Below are 26,905 nucleotides of genomic sequence, written 5' to 3'. Positions count from 1 at the left end.
GTAAATGACAGAATCATAGTTCAACCAAGACTGAATATTTATATTTATATATATATATATATATATATATATATATATATATATATATATATATATATATATATATATATATATATATATATATATATATATATATATATATATATTAAAAACCATTTGATAGTTACTGTGCCAATGACTTTTTTTTTCTAAACGAGTCACTTCACAGAATGTGCACTTATTCTTTATTAACGAATGCTTTAAGACTGTAAGTTTCGTAGTTCTTATTAATCTTATTATTATTTAATTTTGTCAAGCTTATAGTGTTTTTTTTTTTTTTTTTAAACTCTTGTTTGATATATTTGCATTTTGGGAAATTCTTATTAATTTCAGAATAGTGTTTATTTTAAATCTCCTAATGTCTAATTGTTTTTATTGTTTCATGACATTTGTAATTGCACAGGAGGCACATTTGTACTGTTGGACATTTTTTCTTTAAAAATAAATGTCTAAAATGGTATTGTCTGTGTGTTTAAAATTACAGATGTATTTTGATAGATTTATGGGGTTTAAAGATTAAAATTATGGATAATTTCATTTGTGAAACTGAGATGGAGAAGTTAATTTAATAAAAATGCTATCAAAATGTATGAGCTGGGTGACTTGAGTATTTAAAGTTGAAGGAAATTAAAACAATTAGGTTAATTATTATTAAAATGTATGAGCTAGGTGACTTGAGGATTTAAAGTTTGGAGAAATTAAAACAATTAAGTTAATTGCTATTAAAATGTATGAGCTGAGTAACTTGGGTATTTTAAGTTAGGAGAAGTGTCTTGCATGAGTACAACAAACTCAAAACTTGATGTTTCTGTTTACTTAAAATACAACATTTCATAACTTAAAAAATTTGACGTAACTGATTACCTCAAATTTTTTGAGTTTTGTCAACTTATTCGGGATTACAGTGCAGTTGTTTTTGCAGAAACTATTATGTCTTATTTTAAAGAAAGTCAAATGTGTTTATTTTTTTGTAAGCGTTAATCCAGCAAATGTTTTTTAGAAACATTACTATGTCTGCAGAATAAAAAAAATTTGTTTGACATTATTTATTGCAAACTGAAATTATCATGTCTTAATGTAGTACAATTCCAAAGTAAGTTACAGCTATGACCTTCAATCTTCTGTTAAAATAAAAAAGCATGTTAATAATCAATAGCCATGATAATAATAATCATTATTATTATTATTATTATTATTGTTATTGTTATTATTATTATACATTTACATGTTTTAAATGTCTTTTTCACTATCAGAGTGCGATTGGCTTGAAATTTGTAATTACTTGACCAAGATTTCTGCCAAAACTTCTAACCCGCCCACTGCCACTTTAGCCAGTTATATTTCAGTACCCCTGGGGTGCCTTGCTGCGAAACAGTGCATTTCATTCAGAAAGGGTCTCAAAGCATGCGCCCGTGACCAAAATGTGACCTGCGGTGGACAGTAGCAGACTCAGAAATGAGACGCATATTCAGAGTTCCACATGAGATTATTAATTAGCAAATAACAGAAGACGAGCGTAAACATTAGGTCAGCAGGTTACATTTTAACCCTGTGTCCGAACAACATGCTGCGTGATGAGATTTGCAGTGTTAAGCAATTTGACTGTTAGCACCAGACGAAACACAACAGAAATTTAAATACAGACATTCAGTAGCACAGAATATGCACTCACTCACGAAATGGTAAGGTTTATAATCTAATAAATACATATTAAACCTCTTTAACATTATTAAATGTTGGAGTATTATATTTGAGTCTGAAGTTCAATTTCAAACTGTTTATATTATTTCAAGATCTGAGCTGAACAATCTGCTGCTGCTTTCAGTATGGCAATCAAATTCCCATTGTTAGCATTTAACACTGAATAAAGCACATGAGGTGTACCTGAGGTGATCATTGTCAGTTTTCTGTTGTTCAGCTGCAAGAAATAGAAGCCGTTTTTAATACACTAATTCGAGGAGTTTGTTAGAACAAAAACTCATTTTCATATGGAAACTATTCCTTCTGTCGTGTGCTGCTGCTTTTATAAAGAACATGAATTAAATCAGCCTTTAGGCTCAATTGTGAGGCTCGTTCCTGTTTGTCCTCAATCTGGCAACCTGCGCTTGCATTTGCTTTGATCCAGGAGTGCAATACCTAGTTCAACCACTGGGTGTCAAACTTACATACGGCACCTTTAATCATAGTTCAACACTTACTAATACATTATTGAAATCCAAATTCATGATATTACTTAATGCACAAGAGAGATAGCATGAACTAACAATGAACTACTGTATTTTCACTAGCTAATATTAACTAACATGAATAAATATTAATAAAATAAAATTAATAAATAATTAATAAATTTATATTAATAAATGTTTTATACAGTCATTGGAATAAATACTGTAATATATGCATTCTTCATTGTTTGTTCATGCTAGCAAACGCATTAACTAACATTAACTAATACAACCTTATTGTAAAGTGTTACCATGAAGATGCCAAACTGATTGCTTTTCGTCATTCAGTGGAAAATGACACCTTCAGATCAAACTGCATTTTTAACACATTGGGATTGTTATGACCAAGGAAGAAGACCTGAGCCCCTCAATGAAATACACACACATACACATATCTGTCACCTTACACACTGAGCTGTCATGTGTCTTCCGATCTCTCACAGTTACCAGGGGAACCCAGTCGCTTGAGCAACCGTATCTCGCTAGAAGACACGTTAATAAAGCACTCTGGAGATCCTGCTTAAACACCGGCAGCCTCGCTTAAAGTCATCAGAGCCGTCAGTCAAACACAAAGCCTTCTCTGTCTGAGCTATCACGCTAGATAAAGTGACTGGCAGATACTGCTGTATACTTTGCAAATGAACTTCAGGGAAATGCTCTGAAAAGACAGACATATTTTGGACGTTAGCAGATGGGCTGTCACTCTATTTGCTTTTAGCACCAAATTCTGACCGAAACGTCGGGTGGAAAAGACCAGTTTCAGACTTGTTTACCGTCACATGCATGTAAAAAAAAAGTGAGAGAAGAGAAAAAGAAGCAGAAGAGGAGGGCGGCTTTAAAAGTGGTGCTGTTGTACCTGTTCTGTGTGGGCAGAGCAGAGAGAATCATGGTAGATCAGCTTTCCAGAGGGGTCAGGTTTCAGCAAGAGCTCTGGCCACACAACAAACATCAGCTGTTGTTTTTCTATGCGTTTCAACATTGAGATGCTTACATGCTGGTTGCAAACTGGTCTACTTCGTTTTTGTTTTGTAGCCTCACTTCTTTATACAGCAGCTCACTCTGAAAACATACAGCGTAAAGGGTTGAAACTGAACACCACAAGAGTTCCTGGGTAATTTATGTCTAATTTGTATATGGATCAGCTACAGGGACTTCATAAAGCATAGTGGTGAACTACACATTTTCAGCAGCTTCTTCAATAAAGTGTTGAACCAGACCAACAGTATTAGAAACAAATCACAAAATAACATTATTGTATTCAAAGTAAGCTGATTGGTTAGTTTGGATTAGTGCACTATGCATTTGGCCAAAATCTATTCTAAAAACAGCTTTGCATTATTTTCCAGAGCAAAAATAATTACCATCAAACATTATTACGGTGGTGTACAGCAGACACTCTTTAATGTATTGTTTAGGGTAACCGTAAACCAGAAATTCTTGTTAGGAATATTTTGAACTCTAATAATTTAATTAATCTGATATTTAAAGACTCTATTAAAGGATCACAGTGCAGTAATTACAGTACAAAGTAATTAATTGACCTTCAAAGTTTTTATACTATTATACCATGCTTCAAACCACAATGTTTTTACCAGGCATGGTATGATAACCGGTTTTAAGGTTTACCGTGGTTTGGAAAAAGGTTTTAAAACCGCAAAAATAATCTTTCGTACTGTTTTAAGATATATGTAAGATTTTTTTAAGGACCCTCCACATCAAAAGCTACTGTTTAGCCCAAGATTCAGGAAACGTTTACAAAATAAATACCGCTTTGGTGAGCCTTTTAAATGAAGAGGAGCAAAAACACGGCCCTGTTTATTACTTCTTTTTCAACTGGTTTCAAACATTCAAACAATTCAAACATTCTCCTAAACTAAGGAGATGCTTATTGATTTTAGAGAGGGAACACAAAGCAAAACTCATCCCACATTAATTAATGGGGAGCAAATCCAGTTAGTAGCAAATTATAAATATTTGAGTGTGATGTTGGATCATAAACTGAAGTGGGATGTATGGACTGATTGTGTAAGGAAAAAGCTTCAACAGAGAATGTATTTCTTAAAGAAATTATTATCTTTTAATGTTGACAACACATTGTTGATCATGTTTTATAGTGCTTTTATTGAAAGGATTGCAACATTTTGTGTAATCTGTTGGAATGAAAATGCTTCTGAGGCCCAGAAGAGGTCACTGGGGAAGGTGGTAACAACAGCCAGTAAGTTGTTGGGAATAAAACTAAAGAGCATTGATAGTATATACAAAGAAAGAGTACAAAATAAGGGTATCAATAAGAAGTTTCTGAGTGTATGCTGCCAACTAACTAAACCAACTAACTAAATAGCTTATACACCATCAGACAACATGCTGGACCTGAACAGTGCAGTGGCTTACTTTATATCAAGAGAAAAGAAAGATCTCCAAAGATGCCTTTTCATGTTGTAGAGAAATGAAGACAGCAGAAGTCAATGATTTATTTGAAGTATTTAGCCTGACATGTTTACTGTTGCAAAATATTTAAATGTTTCTTAAAATGAAATATATTGTGTTGAATCTATTGTGTTGAATATATTGTGAGTTTTTTACCTTGACATTAAAAAGAACATATATTGTGCAGTAATCAGTAGTGATTTTTAAACCACACTGAACTGAGCTAAACTGAACTGAACTTAAACACTAAAAACTGAACTACACTTTTCCAATTTACTATGACCTTTTATGTGAAGCTGCTTTGACACAATCTACATTGTAAAAGCGCTATACAAATAAAGGTGAATATTGAATATTAATCACAATACCGTAAAACTAATATTTTTATCCAGTATATCATACCGTCAGAATCTTATACTGGCCCATGCCTAGTTTTTATTCTTTTGTTGTGAATTATTTCAATTATTTAGTATTTGAATTATTACAATTTAGTATGACCTTTTTATTATTTATAATATTTTTGTAACATGTAGTCGGGGTACAACAGAGTTGAGGATCCAAACGTAGTTTATTACTAAGAGTAGTCAGGCAACGGTCAAACAGGTAGCAAACAGGAGCATAAAGGTAATCCAAGATCGTAGTTAAAAAACAGACGAATGGTCAGTACAGGCGGCAAAGAATCAATAACTGAAAAACAAGGCAAGGATAAAAACACAGAAAAGGTCTAAACAGGATTAATGCTTCATGGTGCTACAGGATAACAAGTCTCAGCAAAGTTAAAGTCAAAGTTGAAAGTGTGGTGTATATATAGTCCAGATAATCAATGAAGATGAGTTTCAGTGTCCAGCTGTGGCAGGAGTGATTGGAGCAATGACTTCTGAGATTTGTAGTTCGGTTCAGTGGCAGAATTTTGGTTTTTCAGTGATCTGCAACTGCTGGATCGCTGGTGATCATAACAATTTTCAAAACGTAAAGGTCAGAATAAATATATTGTTTTGTTTTTACATAAATATACTCTGTATTTTATGCTGAATGAAAGACGGAAGATGATTTTAGCCATATTTAGAATTTTATTTTAACAAAAGGTATTTGTAACATTAAAGTATATATTTTATTTGCATTTATAGTATGCTTTCTATGTGTTATTAAAAAGTTAAGCAGACATCAAAATGGGATGGATTTTTTTTTCTTTAATCATTTGGTTGTACTTTACAATATGTACAGCATTTATTAACGATAACTTTTGCTAATGCATTATTAAAATCCAAATTCATGCTTGTTAAAATGAGTTAATAAACTTTGAGTTAACATGAACTGCAATGGGATGCAAGAATCAATTTTACTGTATTGATTGATTTTTATCTTATACTGTAGCGTGCCTGTGTTGTAGTGAATGTCAATCGACATCATGTTCGGGATGCTTCTTGATGTCCCAGCAAAAAGACTAACGTTCAAGTTTCAGTCCTGGAGGAAAGTTTGAGGAACTCAATCCTCCTTCCCTTATAAAGTTTCTTTTGTTTGCGTTCTTGTTTTCATTAGTATCACAAAATGGTCTCCTACATGCTATATTCCATGTCTTCTTGAGTATACTGTATGTTTGCATTATGTGCAAAAGGTAGATTCAAAACAACTGAATTTCTATCTTTGGACAAACTGTCCTATTAAAAGTGCACTAAAATTTAGCAAAAAAACATCAGCAATACTTGTGCTAAACATCAACAGTCATAAATATAATTAATAGAATAAATAGGAAACAAGCTTCGCTGTGTTGTTTGCTTTATGAATTCTGGGAATTTTGTCAGTCCTTCGTTTACCTGGGAAGTTCTTTCAGTGGTGTGGAGGTATTCATGGCCACGGACTGCCCTGGTTCTGTCATCTCTTTCTCTCTCTCTCTCTCTCTCTCTCTCTCTCTCTCTCTCTCTCTCTCTCTCTCTCTCTCTCTCTCTCTCTCTCTCTCTCTCTCTCTCTCCTTTGTTGACATTTTTCTGTTTGCTAAAAGAAAGGGGTTATTTTTAGACTTGCTAACTTGGACTGCAGGATGTGTTACTTTGTTCCAAAGGTTATCATCTGGGGATCTCCCTACTGGGCCTTGGCCTTTGAGGGAAGTCTGGCAGAAGTGTTGTGCTGTTGCTCACGTGGCGTTTCTCACACACACTGCTGCGCTATTATTTGTTGTTGTATTTTTCACTGCACTGTGCTAAATCTTGAAGTGTACATGTACTGTATAAACTTCGGTCAGCTTCATTGAACTACTTTACCAAATCATTATTGCTAGTTGCCAGTGCTGAGAAATTTTATTAAATTTTTTTATCTAATTAATTTAGAATATTTCTTCAAGATTAAGTCTTTTTATAAATGACAGATGTTGTGTTGGGTGGGCAATATAGAAAACACATTCCTTGTGTTGTGTTATGTCTTTGATTTGATTTGATTTAATTTAATTTCCCATATGTCAAAAATAACCAGAAACATCGTGTCAGGCTGTTATTTCTGCATTTACTAAAAACAAATGCTTAACAACAGGTGTATTTTTCTCTTGATATGGTCAATTTTGGACCCAAACGGATATTCATGTTCTCTTCTGGTTAATTGTAGTTCTCCCAGACATCTTTTTGTGATTTGAAAAATTTTGTCAAAGTTTGTTTATAAATGCTGACATTCTCTACCGCAGGAGCTGTCTGCAAATCAAAGGCCTGCTTTAAAGAAATGGCTGGAAAGATTTGATCCAATATTTCACTCATAATAGACTATTTATAAATGAATTTCACACTATCCACAAAGCTCTTTAACCGCGGTGAAATTATACATTTCAATGTAAAGCTAAACTGTAGGTGGTTAAAATGATTGCCTTACTGATTTGGTCTTCAAATGATTCAGGTAAATTTATTCAATTCATTCAAAATTGGTCATTTATTTGGTCACAAAGCAAGTCTTTGGATCATTCATTAGATTAAAAAATGTGCATTCGTTCAGTTTCTAATAGCTCTGCTTTATAAACTTGCAGGATAAACAAGAATCACAAGGATACGTACCTGTTTACGTATTGTCAGAAAAGTGGCTAATTTGTACAAATTTAAATGACCTTGTTTGTTTGAAAACATACAATTTTTAAAAGGAGGCGTGACCCAAAAACCCACCCCTTACCCTAACCATCATTGGAGGATGAGCAAATCATATTAAAATATATGAATGAGCTTTTAGCTAAAAGGTTAATATTGCTCAAATGGAAGAAAATTTCCTCCAACCTTTAAGCAATGGCTTATAGAACCAGGAGCTGTCACTGGGGCAGTGCCTTTTCAAAAGATACATATTTGTACCTGAAGGGTCCATAGGGTACCTCGAAGGTACTTTTTAGGTACATTTGGGCACTAAAATGCCCTTTTGAGGTAACACTGTGGACTCTTTGGGTACAAATATGACTCTTTTGAAAAGGTACTGCCCGAGTGACAGCTCCTGTACCTTTATTTCTGAGAGTGCACCTGACCTTACTAATACAAAATACTGTAAGAGGTTGTACTGTTTTAGATCGCATAAAGAAGATGGACCCTTCAGTTATTTGAGAACAACCTAACTTTTCCTTATATTTGTTTTTTATAGTTTTTTTTCCTTTCCTTTTCTTGTCTTTTATATTAAGAGTAAAATATATTTTACTTATTATTATTTATTTGTATTTTATTGTAACATTATACATATATTTTTATAGAACCTAAGTGTGTATGTGTTAGAAAGATTGTGTTTGTTTGTTGTGTAAAAAAAAAAAGAAAAAAGTGAAAAGCTATTTGTATGACATGTTTCATATCTAACATGTTCAATAAAAACACTTTTGATATATATATATATACATACGCGCACACACACACACACACAGTTGGAGTCAGAAGCATTTTTTTTTTCAACACATTTCTAATCATTATTCATCATCATTACTAGATATTTTTCAAGACACTTCTATACAGCTTAAAGTGACATTTAAAGGCTTAACTAGGTTAATTAGGTTAACTAGGCAGGTTAGTGTAATTAGGCAAGTTATTGTATAACGATGGTTTGTTCTGTAGACAAATTAGTTTAAAGGGGCTTAAATATGTATGTGTATATGTATGTATGTGTATATATATATATATATATATATGTATATATATGTATGTATATATATGTATGTATATATATATGTATGTATATATATATATATGTATGTATGTATATATATGTATGTATGTATGTATGTGTGAATGAGATTGTACAAATTAATGTGGATAAGCCACTAAATCAAAAAAAATTACAAGTTGCCATGAAGTAGCATTGGATTTCACAAATTGTTTTGCCCTGCATCTTGAATTTGGGGAAGATTTTTTTATTAATATTGTGGTCCTCATTAGGCTGACTATATGAAAGTGAAATGGTTAAACTCAGGTATTTTGTCCCACCACCAACAGCCCAACGTTCCAAGTTCCTCATGCTATTTTTATTTTAACACTTAGTATTTGTATGTGACGATGATTCATTTTTTTCACACACTACAGGAATGTACCTTATGTTGTTTGTGTCTGCTTACAGGGGGAGAAGAATGCAGGTTTTGACGTTCTCTACCACAACATGAAGCATGGACAGATCGCCACCAAAGAGCTGGCTGAGTTTGTGCGCGAGAGGTGAGGCGTTGTTTTGGGAGGAGTCGTCATGGTGACGGAGAGGAGGGGTGATAAGTTGTGCTGACAGGAATGTGACGTGGAATTCGTTTCTTTTTACTCCTCACTTTTTTTTTAACTTTGCTGTAGTCTTTGGATTTATAAAAATGTTCATTTATTGCACACAGTAACATTTCATTAACACAAAACATTTCATCAAATATGTCCGAAAACGATTAAACAACATCCATTCTTGTCTAAGGACAATTTAGTTCGATTAAGTAGACTACGTTCCACTTCTACGGAGACCCAGAAGGGACATGATGGTGAGGGAAAAAATGGGTGGAAGAAAAAAAACTGGGTGGGAGAAAAAAAGAGTGATAGAAAAATATATTTTAAAGTTTTTGCGTTCCCTCGCAAAACCGTTTTTCCACAAACACTTCCTGTTCACTTCATACATGTCAACCCTCCCATTTTTGCCGGTATTCTCCCGTATTTTAGCATTCTATCCCGCTGTCATCCTATCATTAAGTATTTTCCCATATTTCTGATATATTTTTAATCTTGAAAGCACCCTGAAATTAATATAAAAATTCTTTCCATTAAAGCTGTGTGTCATAGCCCTTCATATGCAACCTCTGAATCAGCAAATGCATGTATAAGCGCTGACTGACGGGCGTGCTCCATATGATAAACTGATCCCTGATTAGCTTCTTTTTTTCTTCCATCTATTTTTCCCCCACCATCACATCCCTTTCGGGTCTTCGTACACTTCAGATGTTATTACAGTATATGCATAGTTACACTGTTACGTTACATGATGTCCTTCTTTGATGTTTTGTGTTTAATGGTACATCATCTTGTCTGATCAAATATAATTATTAGAAATACTGAAACTACACTGCTTCTTCACGACAGCTCATTAAAATAAAACAACAATTTAGCCTACCCAATTCACCTGTACCGCATGTCTTTGGACTGTGGGGGAAACCGGAGCACCCGGAGGAAACCCACACGAATGGAGGGAGAACATACAAACTCCACACAGAAACGCCAACTGACCCAGCCGAGGCTCGAACCAGCGACCCTCTTGCTGTGAAGCGACATCACTACCTACTGCGCCACTGCGTCGCCCCAAAAAAAAATATATAATAATCATAATACAATTCTTTGTGATGTTACATTATAATATTGTGATGTTAAATTATAATATTGTGATGTTTTATCTCATTTGATCATACAAACATTTAAACTTATATTTTCGGTTTATGACTGCTATTTTCTTTTTTTATATGTTATATTATGCTACAGTACATTGTTATTATATTACATCATATTTCATTGTATTTTATTTGATATAGTCTTACATTACATTATAAGCTGTTACACAGCATGCTATTGCAATGTCTTATTTGACCTTGTTAAATTGTATAATATTCCATTACAGTTACAATGCAACATAGCATGGTATCATCTAATGTAATGTTCTTAACTGAACTGATGGGAATGGATCTATTGTATGACACGTTATCTGTTGTGTTTTTGCTCTGATGACATTCTCTCTATTCAGCTGCTCGTTTTTTTCCACACCACGGTGCTGTCTTTCAGCCCACAACACCACAGTGTCAAAACACACTAACCTGACAGGAGCAGAGCAGTCAAAAAGTTCTCTCTGTCCTCTCAGCAGTCTTCCTGTACATGCAGAGGATAAAACCTTTCCACTTACAGCAGATGTGGGATGTGTGAACATTCCTTTCAGTCTGCAGAAGACACTGGAGTTAATTGCAATAATTAAAATGAATCCTCCATAACAACTCTCTCATTTTGCTAGAACAGAGACTATTTACAGCTCCGCCAAGCCTCCTGCCAACATTCATAGTCTCTTCTATCTGTTATAATGGAGCTGGATGCAGACAGCCTCCGTCATGGACTGGAGAATTAAATTGTATTTCTTTTTTCCTGTGTTAGAAATGTGTCCAGGAAAACCCTGGAGGAGAGTGCTGAGAAATTGTCAGAGACAAATGCGTCTCTGATAAAAGCAGAGCTTGAAAAATAAATTACATAAATCAGTTTTCAAAGGCCATTTGGTATCCTCTCAGGACACTGCGCCTCAAAGTGGCTGCTTTCCTTGAAAAATATGACTTGCCTTTCCATTGTGTCGTCAAAACAGAAAGCAGATTCAACTTATAAGAATCCAATAAGATGTTTTACGAGATAAGGCCAACAAAACAGTCCAGTACTGGAAGAAAATGACAACATCCTTTTTCCCATCAGCAGAAACTCTGAAATCAGAAAACAAAGCTTATTTGATAGATAATAATTGTGTTTTTTCACTGTTATTAATTGGTGCCTTTCACAAATGATTGCTTATACTGTATATTATGTATGACTACATTTAGGTATCGACTGTGGGTATTATGGTACATTTTTTTTCTTGTATTTTTGCTCTATCATACATTTTTTGTCCTCATAAACACTGTCTACCATTGCAAACATAAAACTTAGCAACTAGAACTGAAGAACTGTTTATGAACCTAGAGCATTAATATTGGTTCTCCATCAGTTTAGTGCAAAAGAGTTTTTGCTTTTACAGTATGTAAGCAAACTATTTATCTGCTAATGCACTTGTGTTTGTATTTAAGGGCAGCCGTTGAGGAGACTTACTCGAAGTCCATGAGCAAACTGGCCAAGATGGCCAGCAATGGAAGCCCTCTGGGGTAAGTAACATCTTTACTGTTATTATGATCACTGTTTCACCCCATCTCACAATTCTGGCCTTATATCTTGCTATTCTGTATGATCCTGCTTTTCAAAATTAACATTTTGTCACTATTCAGCAGTACTTATTTGGGATTCAACTTATGAAAAATATGACATTTTGCTTAAGCAGATGGCCATGTAGAGTGGATATAGACTTTAAGGGTATTATGGTTTACAATTACCATCTAATTGCATGTCATCTGTAGAGGAACAATTCAATTTGAGTATGCTATATCTCATTTTTCATTTATCCAGTGTTTTGAGCCATATTGAGGGGTTTTTGCTTTGCAGTAACCTCTGATTGGCTATTTCAAAAGACATGGGATTCTCAACCAATTTAAAAAACATTGAATTTTTGGGACCGATATCTTTGTAGTTTTAATGCGTCAACAAACAGTATTACGGGGTTCACTGTGACCCAAGTTCGATTCCTGACTCAAGCTGCTTTATTGATTACAGTATGCATGATCATGAAGGACAATGCATACTGTTTTACTGTTTAACTTGTGAGCATAAGTATCTATTAGAATACACACTATGAATGTAAGTTTACTTTACTTTCAGCCTATATGTTGATACAAACACCTATTTTGCAAGAAAAGTGTTCTTTTGAATACTTAGTGTCTATCAGTAGGTTACATCTGCTGGTTTCAGATCGCCGACTGAATGTTTTTCTGCATTGCATGCTGTGTGCGATCGTGCATTCACAATGGTATGAACCATTATAGGGGTGGTCAAAATTGTATTTTCCTCTTTATTATTTTAGTTATTAATATTATTATTCAAGATACAGATCAGTGCAGACTATTTTCCACTATTAATGGATTATTGATAAACATCTTTCAGGGTGGGACCAAGCATTATTAGAGGGTCAAACCCCCCCTGTAAATTGCACGTTGGGAACAAGACATTTTCTTGAAAGGTTTGGCCTGCTGCCTTCTAGATGCTGAACAGCAGGGAGAGGATTGTGTGCGTTTATTTTTGTATGCATGAGTACGTGTGGTTGTGTTTAATTGGTTGAAAAGTCATGGCTACGGTTTTGCTCTTTCCTTTGCTCTATTCACCGTACTTCCTCTGTGCACAAGCATGTGCTTGTCTCAGAACACTTTAAATGCAGTAAACCATAAGGTCTTATGTTGCATGGATATATTTTTAGGAATAGCCAGTAATATATGTTACAGGTCAAAAAGCCAGATTTTTCTTTTATTCTAACAATCATTATAATATTAAGTAAAGATCATGTTTAATGAAGATCTTTGTTAATTTCCCACCAAAAATATATCAAAACATTTGATTAATAAAATATAATGTGTACTACATTTTTATTAGTAAGATACATTACCGAGAACTTAATGTGAACAATTATAAAGGTGATTTATTTAGTGTATAGGTTTTTATAAATCTTCAGATTCCAGATTCTCAAATAGTATCACTGCCAAATATTGTCCTGTCCTGACTTAATATACGTCAATGGAAAACTTAACTCTGCACATATCAGATGGTGTTTATAGAAACTCAATTCCAGAAACTGATCTTTATGACTGGATTTGAGGAACAGGGTCACGTTATATCTTAAATATATATCTTAAGTATATAACAATTATATCTTAAATTTTCCTTTCTCCATGCAGTTAGTGCACTTGTACACCCCCCCCCCCCCCCCCCAAAAAAAAAAATTCTTTCTATTTTTAGGCAGACATAGACATACAAAAGCAAGGAAGCCTGTTGTTTTTCTAATTCTGCTGTGCTATAAGAAATCCGAGCGGCTTACGCACTTCCACACATCAGCATCTAACCACCTGCTTCACTTCGCAGCACTTTCGCCCCCATGTGGGACGTGTTTCGCGTGTCCTCGGACAAACTGGCCCTCTGCCACCTGGAGCTCATGAGGAAAATGAATGACCTCATCCGTGACATCAACAAGTACAGCGATGAGCAGGTCAAAATTCACCGCAAGGTAAATGAAGGGCTTAATTGCATCTGTGTGTCAGCCTGCAACCTTATAAGAAACTTATAAGACTATTTTAGAGATGGCATTGGGTTCTAACTTTGTTCTTAGTTTTTTAATTGTGTATTTGAATATGTTGTGTCTTATATAGACGAAAGAGGAAGTGATCGGTACCCTGGAGTCAGTGCAGTCTCTTCAGGTGCAGAACGGCCATTTGCAGAAGACCAGAGAAGGATACCACAGCAAATGTGTGGAGCTGGAGAGACTGCGCAAAGAGGGAGTGCCACAGAAAGAGCTGGAAAAGGTCTGCTGTTTGAGCACAAGTACAACAATTTTCATTCTGCAGATTATAAGTTTATGTCTTACAAATCACAATTTTTAACTCACAGTTCCTTTCACTAGACTCACATAATGAGTTTACAGTGGAAGTCTTGAAGTTGAACTTTCAGAATCTGGAAAATATTAATTGTTTTACAAAACTAAAAGTGGTCATACTGAATGCATGTCGTTTTATATTTTGTACTGAACTGAATAAGATGTTTATACAAATTTATACTTCATTTACAAAAAATAGTTTTTTTTTACATGTAGTCATTCATTCATTTTTGTTCGGCGTAGTCTCTCTTTCAGACACGGCGAAATGAACCATCAACTATTCTAACATATGTTTTACAGAGCGGATGCCCTTTCAGCCGCAACCCAGTAATGGGAAACACCCATATGCACTTTAAGGCCATATACTAAGACCAATTTTGCTAACCACTTAGCCACCCTACATATAGTCCACAAGAGAAAATAATACTTTTAATAAATATAATAAATAATTCTATAATACTAGATTTATAAATATGACCCCATCAAAGGTTACATACACTTTATTCTTAATACTGTGTTGTAACCTGTATGATGCACTGCTGTGTTTTTTATTTCTTTATTTTTGTTCATGATTCTCTTGTTTGTCCTTAACTTAACTGCTGTTCTTCAGAAAGTCCATCGGGTCCCACAAATTCTTTGTTTTTTCAGCAGTTTTGTGCATTTGAACCCTTTCTAACAATAACTGTATGCATTTTGGGACCTATCGTAACTAAAGACAACTGAGGGACTCATTTTGCTACTATTACAGAAGGTTCAAGGAAAACAATGCATTTACAGTCATGGGGGTGAAACTTTTAGAATTTGAAGACCAGGGTAAATGTATCTTGTTTTGACTACTGGGAAATATGTACGTTTGTTCTGTAGCATCTGAAAGGCAGTACTAAAAGATGTTTAGGCAAAATAAGAAATATGTACACATTCATTCTGTTGAAAAGTTTTGCATTGTCTGATTTGTTAACTTCCCCAGTACTGGGTTGCAGCTGGAAGGGCATCCACTGCTTAAAACATATCCTGGAATAGTTAGCAGTTCATTCCGCTGTGGCGACCTGTAGACTAATCAATGATGTGAATGTTCAGTTTAACAGGAAAAGAAGCGCCCTCGCTCAGCACATTGGACATTGCTTTAGTAAGATTGTTTTAGTCTTTTAGGGATGCTTTGACACGCAGTCAAATATTTTGCCGAAAAGATCCAGCACTTTTGACAGTCATAAATTATCATAAAAGTCCTTGTGCTGCAGTTTGCTGAAGGTGCAGCTGACGTGCAGTGAGGGACTTGCGTCTTTAATAAACTATGACAGTTTGCATTCATTGAAGATTAATATAAAGATTAATAAATCCATATGAAACAGTGCCTTAAAGGTCACATCTCATCTTCAGTTTCGGGCTCAGGCTCGCTTTGCACTCACACTACAAGCATACCGTGCCAATGCCCAACTGAAGCTCGCTCTGGCACACCTCTTCCAAACACGGCCGGACAACTGAACCATGAACCAACTGAACCATGCCTGAGCCCGATTCAGAGCACTCACAAGAAAGAAAAGGAAAGAATGAATGATTTGTTAACATTTCAACTGTCATTACAATATTTTCTTTTAATGAAAGGCTCCAAAAGCTCTAAAATGTGCCCATTTTGTCTTCCACTGAATATAGCAAGTCATTTAACTTTAGCATCATTGGAGCATTTTCATTTCAGCTTGAACTAATCCTTTAAGCTGTTTTCCTTCTTGCATCATCCTCATGTTTTTGTGAGAAAAAAAAAGAAGTGCAAATTTCTAGCTTTCCTAAAATGTGTTTATTCTTTTCTCTATCTCTTCTCACAGGCTGAGCTGAAATGTAAGAAGGCGGCTGAGTCTTTTGCAGGGTCTATAGAGAAGTTTAACCGTGCCGGAGGAGACTTTGAACAGAAAATGAGTGAATCAGCACAGGTTAGTAATTTGACAGTTTTTCAGGCCTGCTGAGCACATTAGGGCAAACCACCGTCGCATGTGTGAAATATCGTTAAAGCAGATAATAACTTGGGTTTGTCTGCAAGTTCTCATAATGTAGACCTTTTACAGTGTTTCAACGAGCTCCATAAAGCAAAGTGAAGTTACCATGGCTACGAGGGCTATTAAAACAGTCTATTTGACAAAATGATTACATGCCTGCAGTCTATTTCTGCCTGCTGTCGACCTGCACGTATGAATAATTTGAGAGCCGAGAAAGAAAAAGTCAGAAAAATGTAAGAGTCCTGACTTTGCTCCGAGATCAGCGCAGTATCCCTCAATTAGGGCATCAGCAGTAATCTTTAAATTATAGAGGTCGACCATTGTTAAATGCTATGGCCAGTTCTGCTTAAACTGCAGCAAATGTTCAATTATGAGGTCCTGCTTTGCTGAGATCCCAAAGATAGGTTAGCAGTTTATAACAATACTATTAAATGTTTTTTTTCTCACATGTTTTGAATAGATTTTTTTCTGTTGTTTCTACTTACTAATAGGATAATAAATAATAGGATTAAAACAGAGATGGATTTCATTGAAGATCAAAAACTGAAACAAGAACTTGATTGTCTGATGATAGCGTTTAAATGTTTATAATTATTTTATAAAAATAGAATTATGTTTTAGAACAGTTTGAAATAAACATAATGTTTGTCTTTCGTTTTAAGGCATTTTAATCAGTGTTTGAACTATACCGTGGCCTTTGGGAGAGCCCACTTTTTTTTACAGGGAGTGGGTTCGATTTGATCTTGATCTAGTCCCTTTCCAGAATGAAGGCTATATATATATATATATATATATATATATATATATATATATATATATATATATATATATATATATAAACAAAATAAGCAAAATAATAAGCAATATATAAACAAAACAAAAAATCAATGAACATAAGACAAATATTTCTGTAATTGTAACTAATATTACAAAAATTTGGTTTACTTTCTCGTTAAAAAGCGCTTGTTTTTGAATCACTAACTTTCTTTGACCCTTAAAAATATAGTTTGAGGGAATTATCTTTACATGCACAAAGAACCGAACATAATCATCTAATTTTATCTGCAGTGCTTCTGTGAGAGGAATACATTCATATAAAATCAACAAACACGAATATGTTAACAACAAAAATAATTAAATAACCTTGTCATGTAGCCTATCATTTTCTATTTGCTCTATAAGATCAAGATGATGGCATTAAGGAAAGCATATGCTTTATTTATTTTACATAGGCCTATAGAATGTCATGGGATTTCTCTTTTTACTCCGGTAAAACATAATCGTGAATTTGAAAATAAAAAAAATACAATTGTGAAAGGGGTTCCATTTTGTCAAGTTTACCTGCTTTCAGCTTGTTTACAGCAACGTCACGGTGTTTAAAAAAAAAAAGAACATTGTATTGGCCTACTATATGAAGCAAAAAAAATGAAGCACAATGTCACATCATTTGTTATGGAAAATGAATAAGCAGTGTCTCGGATCAGAGTGGGAAAACATTAGGGAAATTCCAAATTGAACCAAAACAAACTATTTCAATTGGCTCAAGATAGACAATGAAAATTCGGGAAATGCAACCTGCACAACCTGTAAAATAAATAAATAAATAAATAATAAGCAGTGTCTCAACGTCCATATGAATGCATCTGGCTGTCAGTCTTTGACATGACTGGACTTTGCTTTGCAGCTTGCCCCACACCTTAATGCTCATGACAAGAATAGTTTGTAGTTATCTTTTTTTAAGTGAGGTGTAAATCGCCGTCATGCATGCATGAATGAATGAACGATATTTTTGCACTTTTACAAACAATAATCCATGATCACATTACACAATACTTACAGTAAATCGCACGTCAGCATAACACATTGTCAATATTTTTTGAGATCCCCCTAGCTCCCCTGTAGTTTGCAGCCTGATCATAATATAAAAAGAAAACTGAGGTTGTGCTTTATTTTGAATATTAACAATATATTCTAATGTTAGAAGGATTGGGGTTAATGAGATTTATACTTTAGCAAAGATGCATTAAATTGATCTAACAATAACAACTTTTAATTTGTTACTAAAAACTTCCTTTAATTTTGGTTAGTTTAAACTAAAAAATGTAGCATAATTTCCACCAAATGTAAAGCAGTGTAAAAATATAAACAGTTTTCAACATTAAATATATTAAGCAGATTTTGAATCTCAAATCAGAGTTTTATAATGATGTCTAATGGATAAAGTTTCAACTGAAGACTTGTTATCACTAGAATGAAGTACATTTGAAACTTATTCAAATACAAAATGTTTATTTTGATTTGTAATGATGTTTTACCACATTATTGTTTTACAGTATTACATATCAGATACATGATATACAGTTGAAGTCAGAATTATTAACCTCCCTTTGATTTTTCTTTTTTTTTTTTTTTCTTTAAATATTTCCCAAATGATGTTTACCAGAGCAAGGAAATTTTCATAGTATGTCTGATAATATTTTTTCTTCTGGAGAAAGTATTATTTGTTTTATTTTGGCTAGACAAAAAGCTGTTTTTAGTTTTTTAAAAACCATTTTAAGCTCAAATTTTAGCCCCTTTAAGCTATATTTTTTCTATAGTCTACAGAACAAACCATCATTATACAGTACCCTGTCTGCTTACTAACTAACCTGCCTAGTTAGCCTAATTTACCTAGTTAAGCTTTTAAATGTCACTTTAAGCTGTATTGAAGTGTCTTGAAAAATATCTAGTCAAATATTATTTACTGTCATCATGGCAAAGATAAAATAAATCAGTTATTAGAAATGAGTTATTAAAACTGTTATGTTAAGAAATGTTGAAAAAAATCTCTCTGGTAAACAGAAATTGGGGGAAATAATTCAGGGGGGCTAATAATTCTGACTTCAACTATATATAATTTCTAATGATTAAAATATTATTTTAAATAATATCAAGTAATAATTAATAAAACCCATCTAAACTGTCACTAACATTTGTGTATGTGAGTAGATGTCAGGAGCTTTTCTTTATGTTTGTCTTTTCACGTTGACAGAAATTTCAGGACATTGAGGAGGCTCATTTACGACAGATGAAACTGCTGATCAAAGGGTACTCACACTCCATCGAGGACACACACGTACAGGTTGGGCAGGTACGGCTCACATAAATCACTCTGGAGGTTTTACCCGCTCCTGTATTCAGCTTGCGTTCTGTACTTGTTCTGCAAGCTGTTCAGACGAATCACCCCTGAGCTGTTCGGGTCATCATAGTCCCGCTCAGATCTTTGTTCTGTCTCCTTCAGGTCCATGAGGAATTCAAGCAGAACGTGGAGAACATTGGCATCGAGAATCTCATTCAGAAGTTTACAGAGCAGAAGGGAACAGGGAAGGAGAGACCTGGTGAGCCACAGGCAGATAAAACACCCTTATTATGGACAAACTGTCTAGTTTCCTCATTCCTGCTGTGTGAAATATAAGATAGATTATAGATTTCTAGATAGTGTCTTGTAATGTAATGCTAAGCTTCAGACTTACTTTAATAATTGTGTTTCTGTGTGTGTTGAATAAGGTCCAGTAGGGTTTGAGGAGTATCTGTCCTCACTGGCATCCGAGAACAGTAAAAAGAGTCGTGCTAAAGCTTTCAGGATCCCTGGCCTGGGAAAGAGAGACAAGGAGCCAGATTCAACGTGAGGATTCCGTTTATATACATAATATACATCAGTGGATGATCAGAACTTTATCAGTTGTTCAGTGACCAGTTCTTGCTTATACTGTATAGTCTATGACTTTTTCATACTTTTTTTCTTTTTGTCTTGAAGGGATTCAGCTGTTGCAGACGCTCTTGTGAGTTCCCATAACACACACACACACACACACACACACACACACGCACACACACACACACACGCACACACACACACACACACACACACACACACACACACACACACACACACACACACACACACACAGTTGTTATGTGACTTGTGGGGACATTTAAAGAGTTCACCCAAAAATGAAAGTCATGTTTTTAATTACTCACCCTCACGTTTACAAACCTCTGAGACCTTTGTCAATCTTCAGAACACATATTAATATATTTAGGTGAAATCTGAGAGCTCTCTCATTCTCCATAGACAGACTAAACCCAGGCTCATTCTGAAAATGTACCTCTACAGACGTTTCTGGAGACCGGCGGCACGTTTTTCTGCAGTTTTTGTCTTTGCGAATCCACAAAAGGCCGCTGTGTACGCTTTTTGAGATCTCAAATTTCCCTCGCGAGTGCCATTCACGCCTGCTGTTCTCAATTAAACCCAACAGAGACCGCTGTCGACTCACTTTTTGACTGACTGAGCGAACGATCGACTGACCCACCCTCCCCCTTCCCTAAACCCAACCAATTTTATCGATTGACCCGCCCAACCACTTCTCTAAACCCAACCAACACGTTTCAAAGCAATCCAAAAAAAGAAAAGCCCTCGTCTGATTTTTTTTTAATCATGTTTTCAGATTTTACCACATTCTCACCCTGCTATTTACTTGTTTATTTTATTTTTTGGATTCTGTTTTTGTCTTACCTGCTTTCTGGAACCGCTCTTCATTGGACTCAAACCCTGTCGTCATGGTAAACTCCTCTCTGCGTCTCATCCGCCGACGTACGTACATGGCGCGCTAACGGGACAAACTGGTTGCACCCGGAATGCCGTCCATACGGAGGTAAGCGGTCAGCTGGTTAGCGCGAAAAGGCACGGTGTCACACCGCCCCGTAGCATTCATTTAAAAAATGAAATGAAGCCATACATACCTCTGGCTACGTAATTCGCGGTCTCCAGAAACGTCTGTAGGGCTATGTTTTCAGAATGAGCCTGTGTAGGACAGACTGGATCCTGGCTCATCCAAACTCCTGAAAGATACCCAAAACATAAAAAAACCTACCAAATACCTTCAGTGATTGAATATTACCAAGCTATGAGAATACGTTTGTGTACACATATAACTAAAATATCAACTTTATTCAGCAGTTTCTTCAGATCAGTGTCAGTATATTGCGCACATTCTGCACTGATGTATGCAGATTTCACCTGAAATGATTCACTATTAAGTAAATAAAATCATTACTTTTATTTTTGGGTGAACTAACATAGTAATAGGTGTAATGGATTTTAAACTGTGCAAACTGTTTCTTCTAACAACCTACACCAAGCCTACACTCACCCTACCCCTTAGAGCACAGGTGCCAAACTCAGTTCCTGGAAGGCCACAGCTCTGCACAGTTCAGCTTTAAACCTTCAGGCTTATTTGAAAATAATAGGTAGGCCCATACGAAATCTGCGAGCGCAGAAAATTGTAGCATATCAATGAGTCTGTGCATTTACTTGTGTAAATGTGTGTACATTTATATTTATTCAGTTTTTAAATTAATTTCACTAATATTATTGTGACATAATAATAGTAATATTATAAAATGTTCATTTGATTTATTTACAATTCAGTTTGTAATGTAATATTTTCTGTCTTTTAGTAGATATTATATGAGAGACTTGCTTTTTACTAAATGAGTGGATCTATTTGCAATCGTATTGTAAACCTAAAAGTTAAATAAATAATAAAAGTTAAAAGGTATTATTTTTTATTTCATACATGAAGTTTTATGATACTCTTAAAATTAATCAGCATAAATCTGCAGATTTTTTTTTTTACAAGTTTCTCTGCAGAAATAGTGAAAAATGTCTGATTCTGTCTGGCCCTACCTATAGGTAAGTGTGTTGGAGCAGGGTTAGAACTAAACTATGCAGAGCTGCGACCCTCCAGGAACTGGATTTGACACCTTTGCTTTAGAGGAAAGTTTGTGCATGTTTATTTTCTCAAAATACTGTATGATTTATAAGCCTTTTGACAAAATGGGGACCTCAATGTCCTCAAGTCACCTTCTCCTAGTAATACTTAAGTCATACCAATGTGTGACTAAATCAAATATAATTAAATCACATTTACATAAGCAGTTTTGACATGGATATCACTAGCTCTAACCAATTACACATATATTTTATGCATAAAATCTACATGTACACTCCAATATTTGCATAAATTCTATGTACTGTATGTGCATTAAAAAAACGTGTGCGCTTAATTGAGTCAGACACGTATTTCAAAAAGATTTTGTGTAATTACCTTATACTATTGGACCTGTACATGTGCTTAATGATTGATTCTGAGGGTTTGTAATTTTAGCAAACTTCTTAGAATAAATCTTTTATTAAAAATGCTTTGAGACCTAAAAATAATCAGTTAAAAATAAAGTAAACACCTCTCTACAAACACATACTGAATGCAGTTTCACTTGTGTTTTTGGAAAGCTGAAAACTCTTCAGTTTGTTTTTTTTCTGTGTGTGGATGAGGAGTGACGTGCTTGGCAAGGTCTGGTTACCTCATTACCCTATATTTATCCTTGTCAATGCTCAGGGTGTTTAATGAATGTCTGATAGCCCACTGACTGCCAAAGATTCTTCATAAACACACACTCACACACACACACACACACACACACACACACACGTGTTACGAGCTCTTATGTAGAACTGCTGTTTCTGTCAGACTGCCACTGATTTTTAAAGCATTGCCAGTGTTTTCATGAGCCATGGCAACAGCACTGGTGTGTTTATGAGTAAAAGACAAACTATGTCCAAAGATTCCTCACCCTGTCAGCCAGTGTCCTGTGCCTTTAAATGTTGTATCTGATTGTGAACTTGTGGTGTCTGTTTGTGCCTGTTGTGTAGAACTCACCCCTCGAAGTGGACGATGAGGGCTTTGTCATTCGTGCAGACGTCAAACAGAATGATATCCTTCTGAATGAGTCTTCGGGATTGGATATATATATGTGTGTATGATTGAGAGTGAGAGAGACCACATTTGATAGAAAATATATAGTTGAAATCAGAATTATTAGCCCCCCTTTGAATTTTTTTCTTTTTTAAATATTTTCCAAATGACGTTAACAAATTGTCATAGTATATATAATAGGACGTTTACCTTTTTAACAAATTATAAAAGTGTTTGATAATATTTTTTCCTCTGGAGAAAGTCTTATTTGTTTTATTTCAGCTAGAATAAAAGCAGTTTTTAACTTTTTTATGAACTATTTGAAGGTCAAAATTATTAGCCCATTTATCGTTATTATTGTATTAATGGTTATACAATAACGTGCCTAATTACCCTAACTTGCCTAGTTAACCTAATTAACCTAGTTAAGCCTTTAAATGTCATTTTAAGCTGTATTGAAGTGTCTTGAAAAATATCTAGTCAAATATTATTTACTGTCATCATGACAAAGATAAAATAAATCAGTTATTAGAAATGAGTTATTAAAACTGTTATGTTAAGAAATGTTGAAAAAAATCTCTCTGGTAAACAGAAATTGGGGGAAATAATTCAGAGCGGGGGCTAATAATTCAACTATATATAATTTCCAATGATTAAACATTTATTTTAAATAATATCAAGTAATAATAAATAAAACCCACCTAAACTGTCACTAACATTTGTGTTAAAAAAAAACCTTCTCTCCGTTGAACAGAAATTGGGGGGAAAAATAAACAGGGGGGCTAATAATTCAGGGGGGTTAATAACTCTGACTTCAACTGTATATAGTTCATGGTGTCAAATATCTGTGACTATTTCAAAGCAACTATAAAATGCAATTAACATCATGAAAGCAAAACATGCACAAAGCGTGCAATAATTTTTTTATATGTGACAAGTTTGATGCAGAAACATATTTCCCAAACACTGTTAATTTAAGTTTGCTCTTAAACTTGAGTTTTTTTTTTTATAATATGAATGTGTGTGTTGAATAGTATTGCACCAATATTTATCAGCTGATACTGGATTAATTTAAAGGTGCAGTAGGTGATCTGCCAAAATGCTAACCGTTTGACATAATATCTATGAACACATAGTCTCACCCCTTCCGTCCGAAACCACGCCTCCTGATATCATGAACGTGCTCATTAAAGATGACGGAGACCCACTAGATCATGTCATTCGTCAGTTATAAAACTTTATAGTACTTTATAATACTACAATTCTGAACAAAAAACTAAACATGTCTAGCTCATTTTCAGGTGTGTAGCGAGCAAAGCTTGTCGTAATGTTTTATATTCAATGCATGCAAGAATCACTAGTCTCACTTCCTCACGCAGTTTGTCCTAAAGCTACTACTGTCAGTTTAATGTTTGACCGGCGAGGTGCAGGAATTACACTTATTACTAAGCCATACTTGCATGCTATTTTAGAGTGAATATTCAAAGTAGCACAGTAAACAATATAGGGAGCATGTCACAGGTTGTCATTGTTCAAAAATGAACCGATGTGAATAGAAAACCAACTTCACCTCAGTAAAGCAGGTTAGGCCGAATAGCGCTATTTACTGATGTTTTGTTGTTAAACTAATTAAAAATATACATTATCGATGCTGTAAAAGGTCCCTTATGAAATTGAAAATAGTCACATCAAGCTTTCGCCGGAAGATTTCAGTGGCTGAAAAACACTTCAGTGCCTATAACCTATATAAAATAGTTTTAAAACAACATTACCAGCGCATAACATTAACATTACTGATAATATAACATTACTGATCTACACGTTTTTTTGAAAATATTTTTGTATCTCCCCTTCTTTTTACACACAAACACACACACACACACACACACACACACACACACACACACACACACACACAAAGGATGTTATTTTTAGGAAATGTGATTTAGTAAAGCAGGATGTGAAACAAAGACTCTTACATTGTCTGATAATAAACAGTGATGGATATACAACCCAGTGCATAATTTTTTATCCATCTGATGAAGATGTCACTTATAGACTCTTGAGAAATTATCTTCATCATTAGGAGTGTTTAAGCATATGACACTCAGTAGGGTCTCTGAATACGATGACTATTTATACACTTAGTTTGTAGACTATTCAGAACAGCTGTGTTTGTGTGAATGTTTACACTTGTGTCTGTTTGTGTCTGAGCCAGTGTTTTCTAGCGTCCCTCTTTGTATCTGTGTGCAAGTGCATGTGTGTGTCTTGATTTGCTCCTTAACGCCGTTGCTCTCTACGTTGTGCTGCTGAGGAGAAGGAGGGAAACTTTTACTCCAGTGACTCGGATTTCGATGACGAAGAACCCAAGAAGTTTCACATCCAGATCCGCCCAGTCGCCAGCAGTAACCGCAGCAACTCAGCAGCCAATGAGCAGGAGCTGAAGGCCACAGTGGGGGCGTTGACTCTGCCCCCGAACAGAGCGGTGAGAGATTTAACAGCCCAAATCAAGACTGATGCGAATCACTTATTCATTTTTACAGTAAATTGCTCTACATATCATTGCTTAAGTTTAGAAAATGTCTTATAAATAGAAGGGTACATTATGTAACTGATTACAATAAACCAAAAATAAATCAGACAACTGTTAGTTTGACAGTATTTACAGAACTATCAATACTTGGGCCTCAATGATAGCCTGTATAGTCTCCTGCTAATGCTGTCAGCCAGGCTCATGTAAACCTTAAAGTATTTCAGCAGGTTCCTCCCTTCCTCTTGTTTTTTAGTTCACTACATGAAGGATTTTTGGGTATAATACTGTATGTCACACTTTACCTTATTTTACTATCTTCTCTTGACCTATAGTTTGATAATGTGGTGGTTATTAATTACATTGAAAGTATTTAATCTCATTATAATTAAAAGAACATGTAAATTAATTTTTGTGTTAAATAAAACAGTACACTACCTGACAAAAGTCTTGTCGCCTATCCAAGTTTTAGGAATGACAAATAATAACGTGACTTCTAGTTGATCATTTGGTATCAGAAGTGGCTTATATGAAATGCAAAGGCCTCTAGACTTATTTTATCTTATTTTATCAAATTAAAATACGATCATACCTTGATTTTTAATTATTTAACTAAGACAGTAAGGTCTGACTTTGCTTAGACAAGTCTTTTCACTTAACAGAAATAATGTACAGTATAAAATATAAAGTGTTGGTGCAGTAGAAAAAGAATTAATATTGGGTTTGACTCCCATGAGCTTGGATGACTGCATCCATACAACTCTGCAATGACTCAAATAACTTATTAATAAAGTCATCTGGAATGGCAAAGAAAGTGTTCTTGCAGGACTCCCAGAGTTCATTAAGATTTTTTGGAGTCATTTTCAATGCCTCCTCCTTTGTTTTATCCCAGACATACTCAGTAATGTTCATATCTGGTGGCTGGGCTGGCCAATCCTGGAGCACCTTGACCTTCTTTGCTTTCAGGAACTTTGATGTGGAGGCTGAAGTATGGGAAGGAGCGCTATCCTGCTGAAGTATACTGAATGTAACCCCAAACCATGATTTTTCCTTCATCAAAATTGAAACTAGAAGTCAAGTTATTGTTTGTTGCTCTTACAATTGGGATCGACGACAGGAGTTCTATCATGTAGTGTACATAAAAAGTACCTTTAAAAAGAAACATTTTAATTCAGCAGAGTCTGACAGGTCAAA

At 34.8% G+C, this 26,905-nt stretch overlaps 1 protein-coding gene across 2 annotated transcripts in view; it reads left to right on the top strand.

The window, feature by feature from the left end:
- Positions 1-26,905, top strand: part of fcho1 (FCH and mu domain containing endocytic adaptor 1) — an 83,241-nt gene that overhangs the window by 36,632 nt on the left and 19,704 nt on the right. For both annotated transcript variants that reach the window (XM_056463775.1, XM_056463774.1), the window contains exons 3-13: positions 9,246-9,337; positions 11,956-12,030; positions 13,889-14,030; positions 14,173-14,325; positions 16,217-16,321; positions 19,416-19,514; positions 19,665-19,761; positions 19,931-20,048; positions 20,181-20,205; positions 23,139-23,199; positions 25,482-25,666. In XM_056463775.1, the coding sequence (XP_056319750.1) occupies positions 9,246-9,337; positions 11,956-12,030; positions 13,889-14,030; positions 14,173-14,325; positions 16,217-16,321; positions 19,416-19,514; positions 19,665-19,761; positions 19,931-20,048; positions 20,181-20,205; positions 23,139-23,199; positions 25,482-25,666 (1,152 nt within the window). The remainder of the gene's footprint in view (positions 1-9,245; positions 9,338-11,955; positions 12,031-13,888; positions 14,031-14,172; positions 14,326-16,216; positions 16,322-19,415; positions 19,515-19,664; positions 19,762-19,930; positions 20,049-20,180; positions 20,206-23,138; positions 23,200-25,481; positions 25,667-26,905) is intronic.

The sequence above is a fragment of the Danio aesculapii genome, chromosome 8 (assembly GCF_903798145.1).
Source record: "Danio aesculapii chromosome 8, fDanAes4.1, whole genome shotgun sequence".
Lineage (NCBI taxonomy): Eukaryota > Metazoa > Chordata > Actinopteri > Cypriniformes > Danionidae > Danio > Danio aesculapii.
Note: the sequence above shows the minus strand (reverse complement) of the source record. Positions and strands in the feature narration are given on the sequence as shown.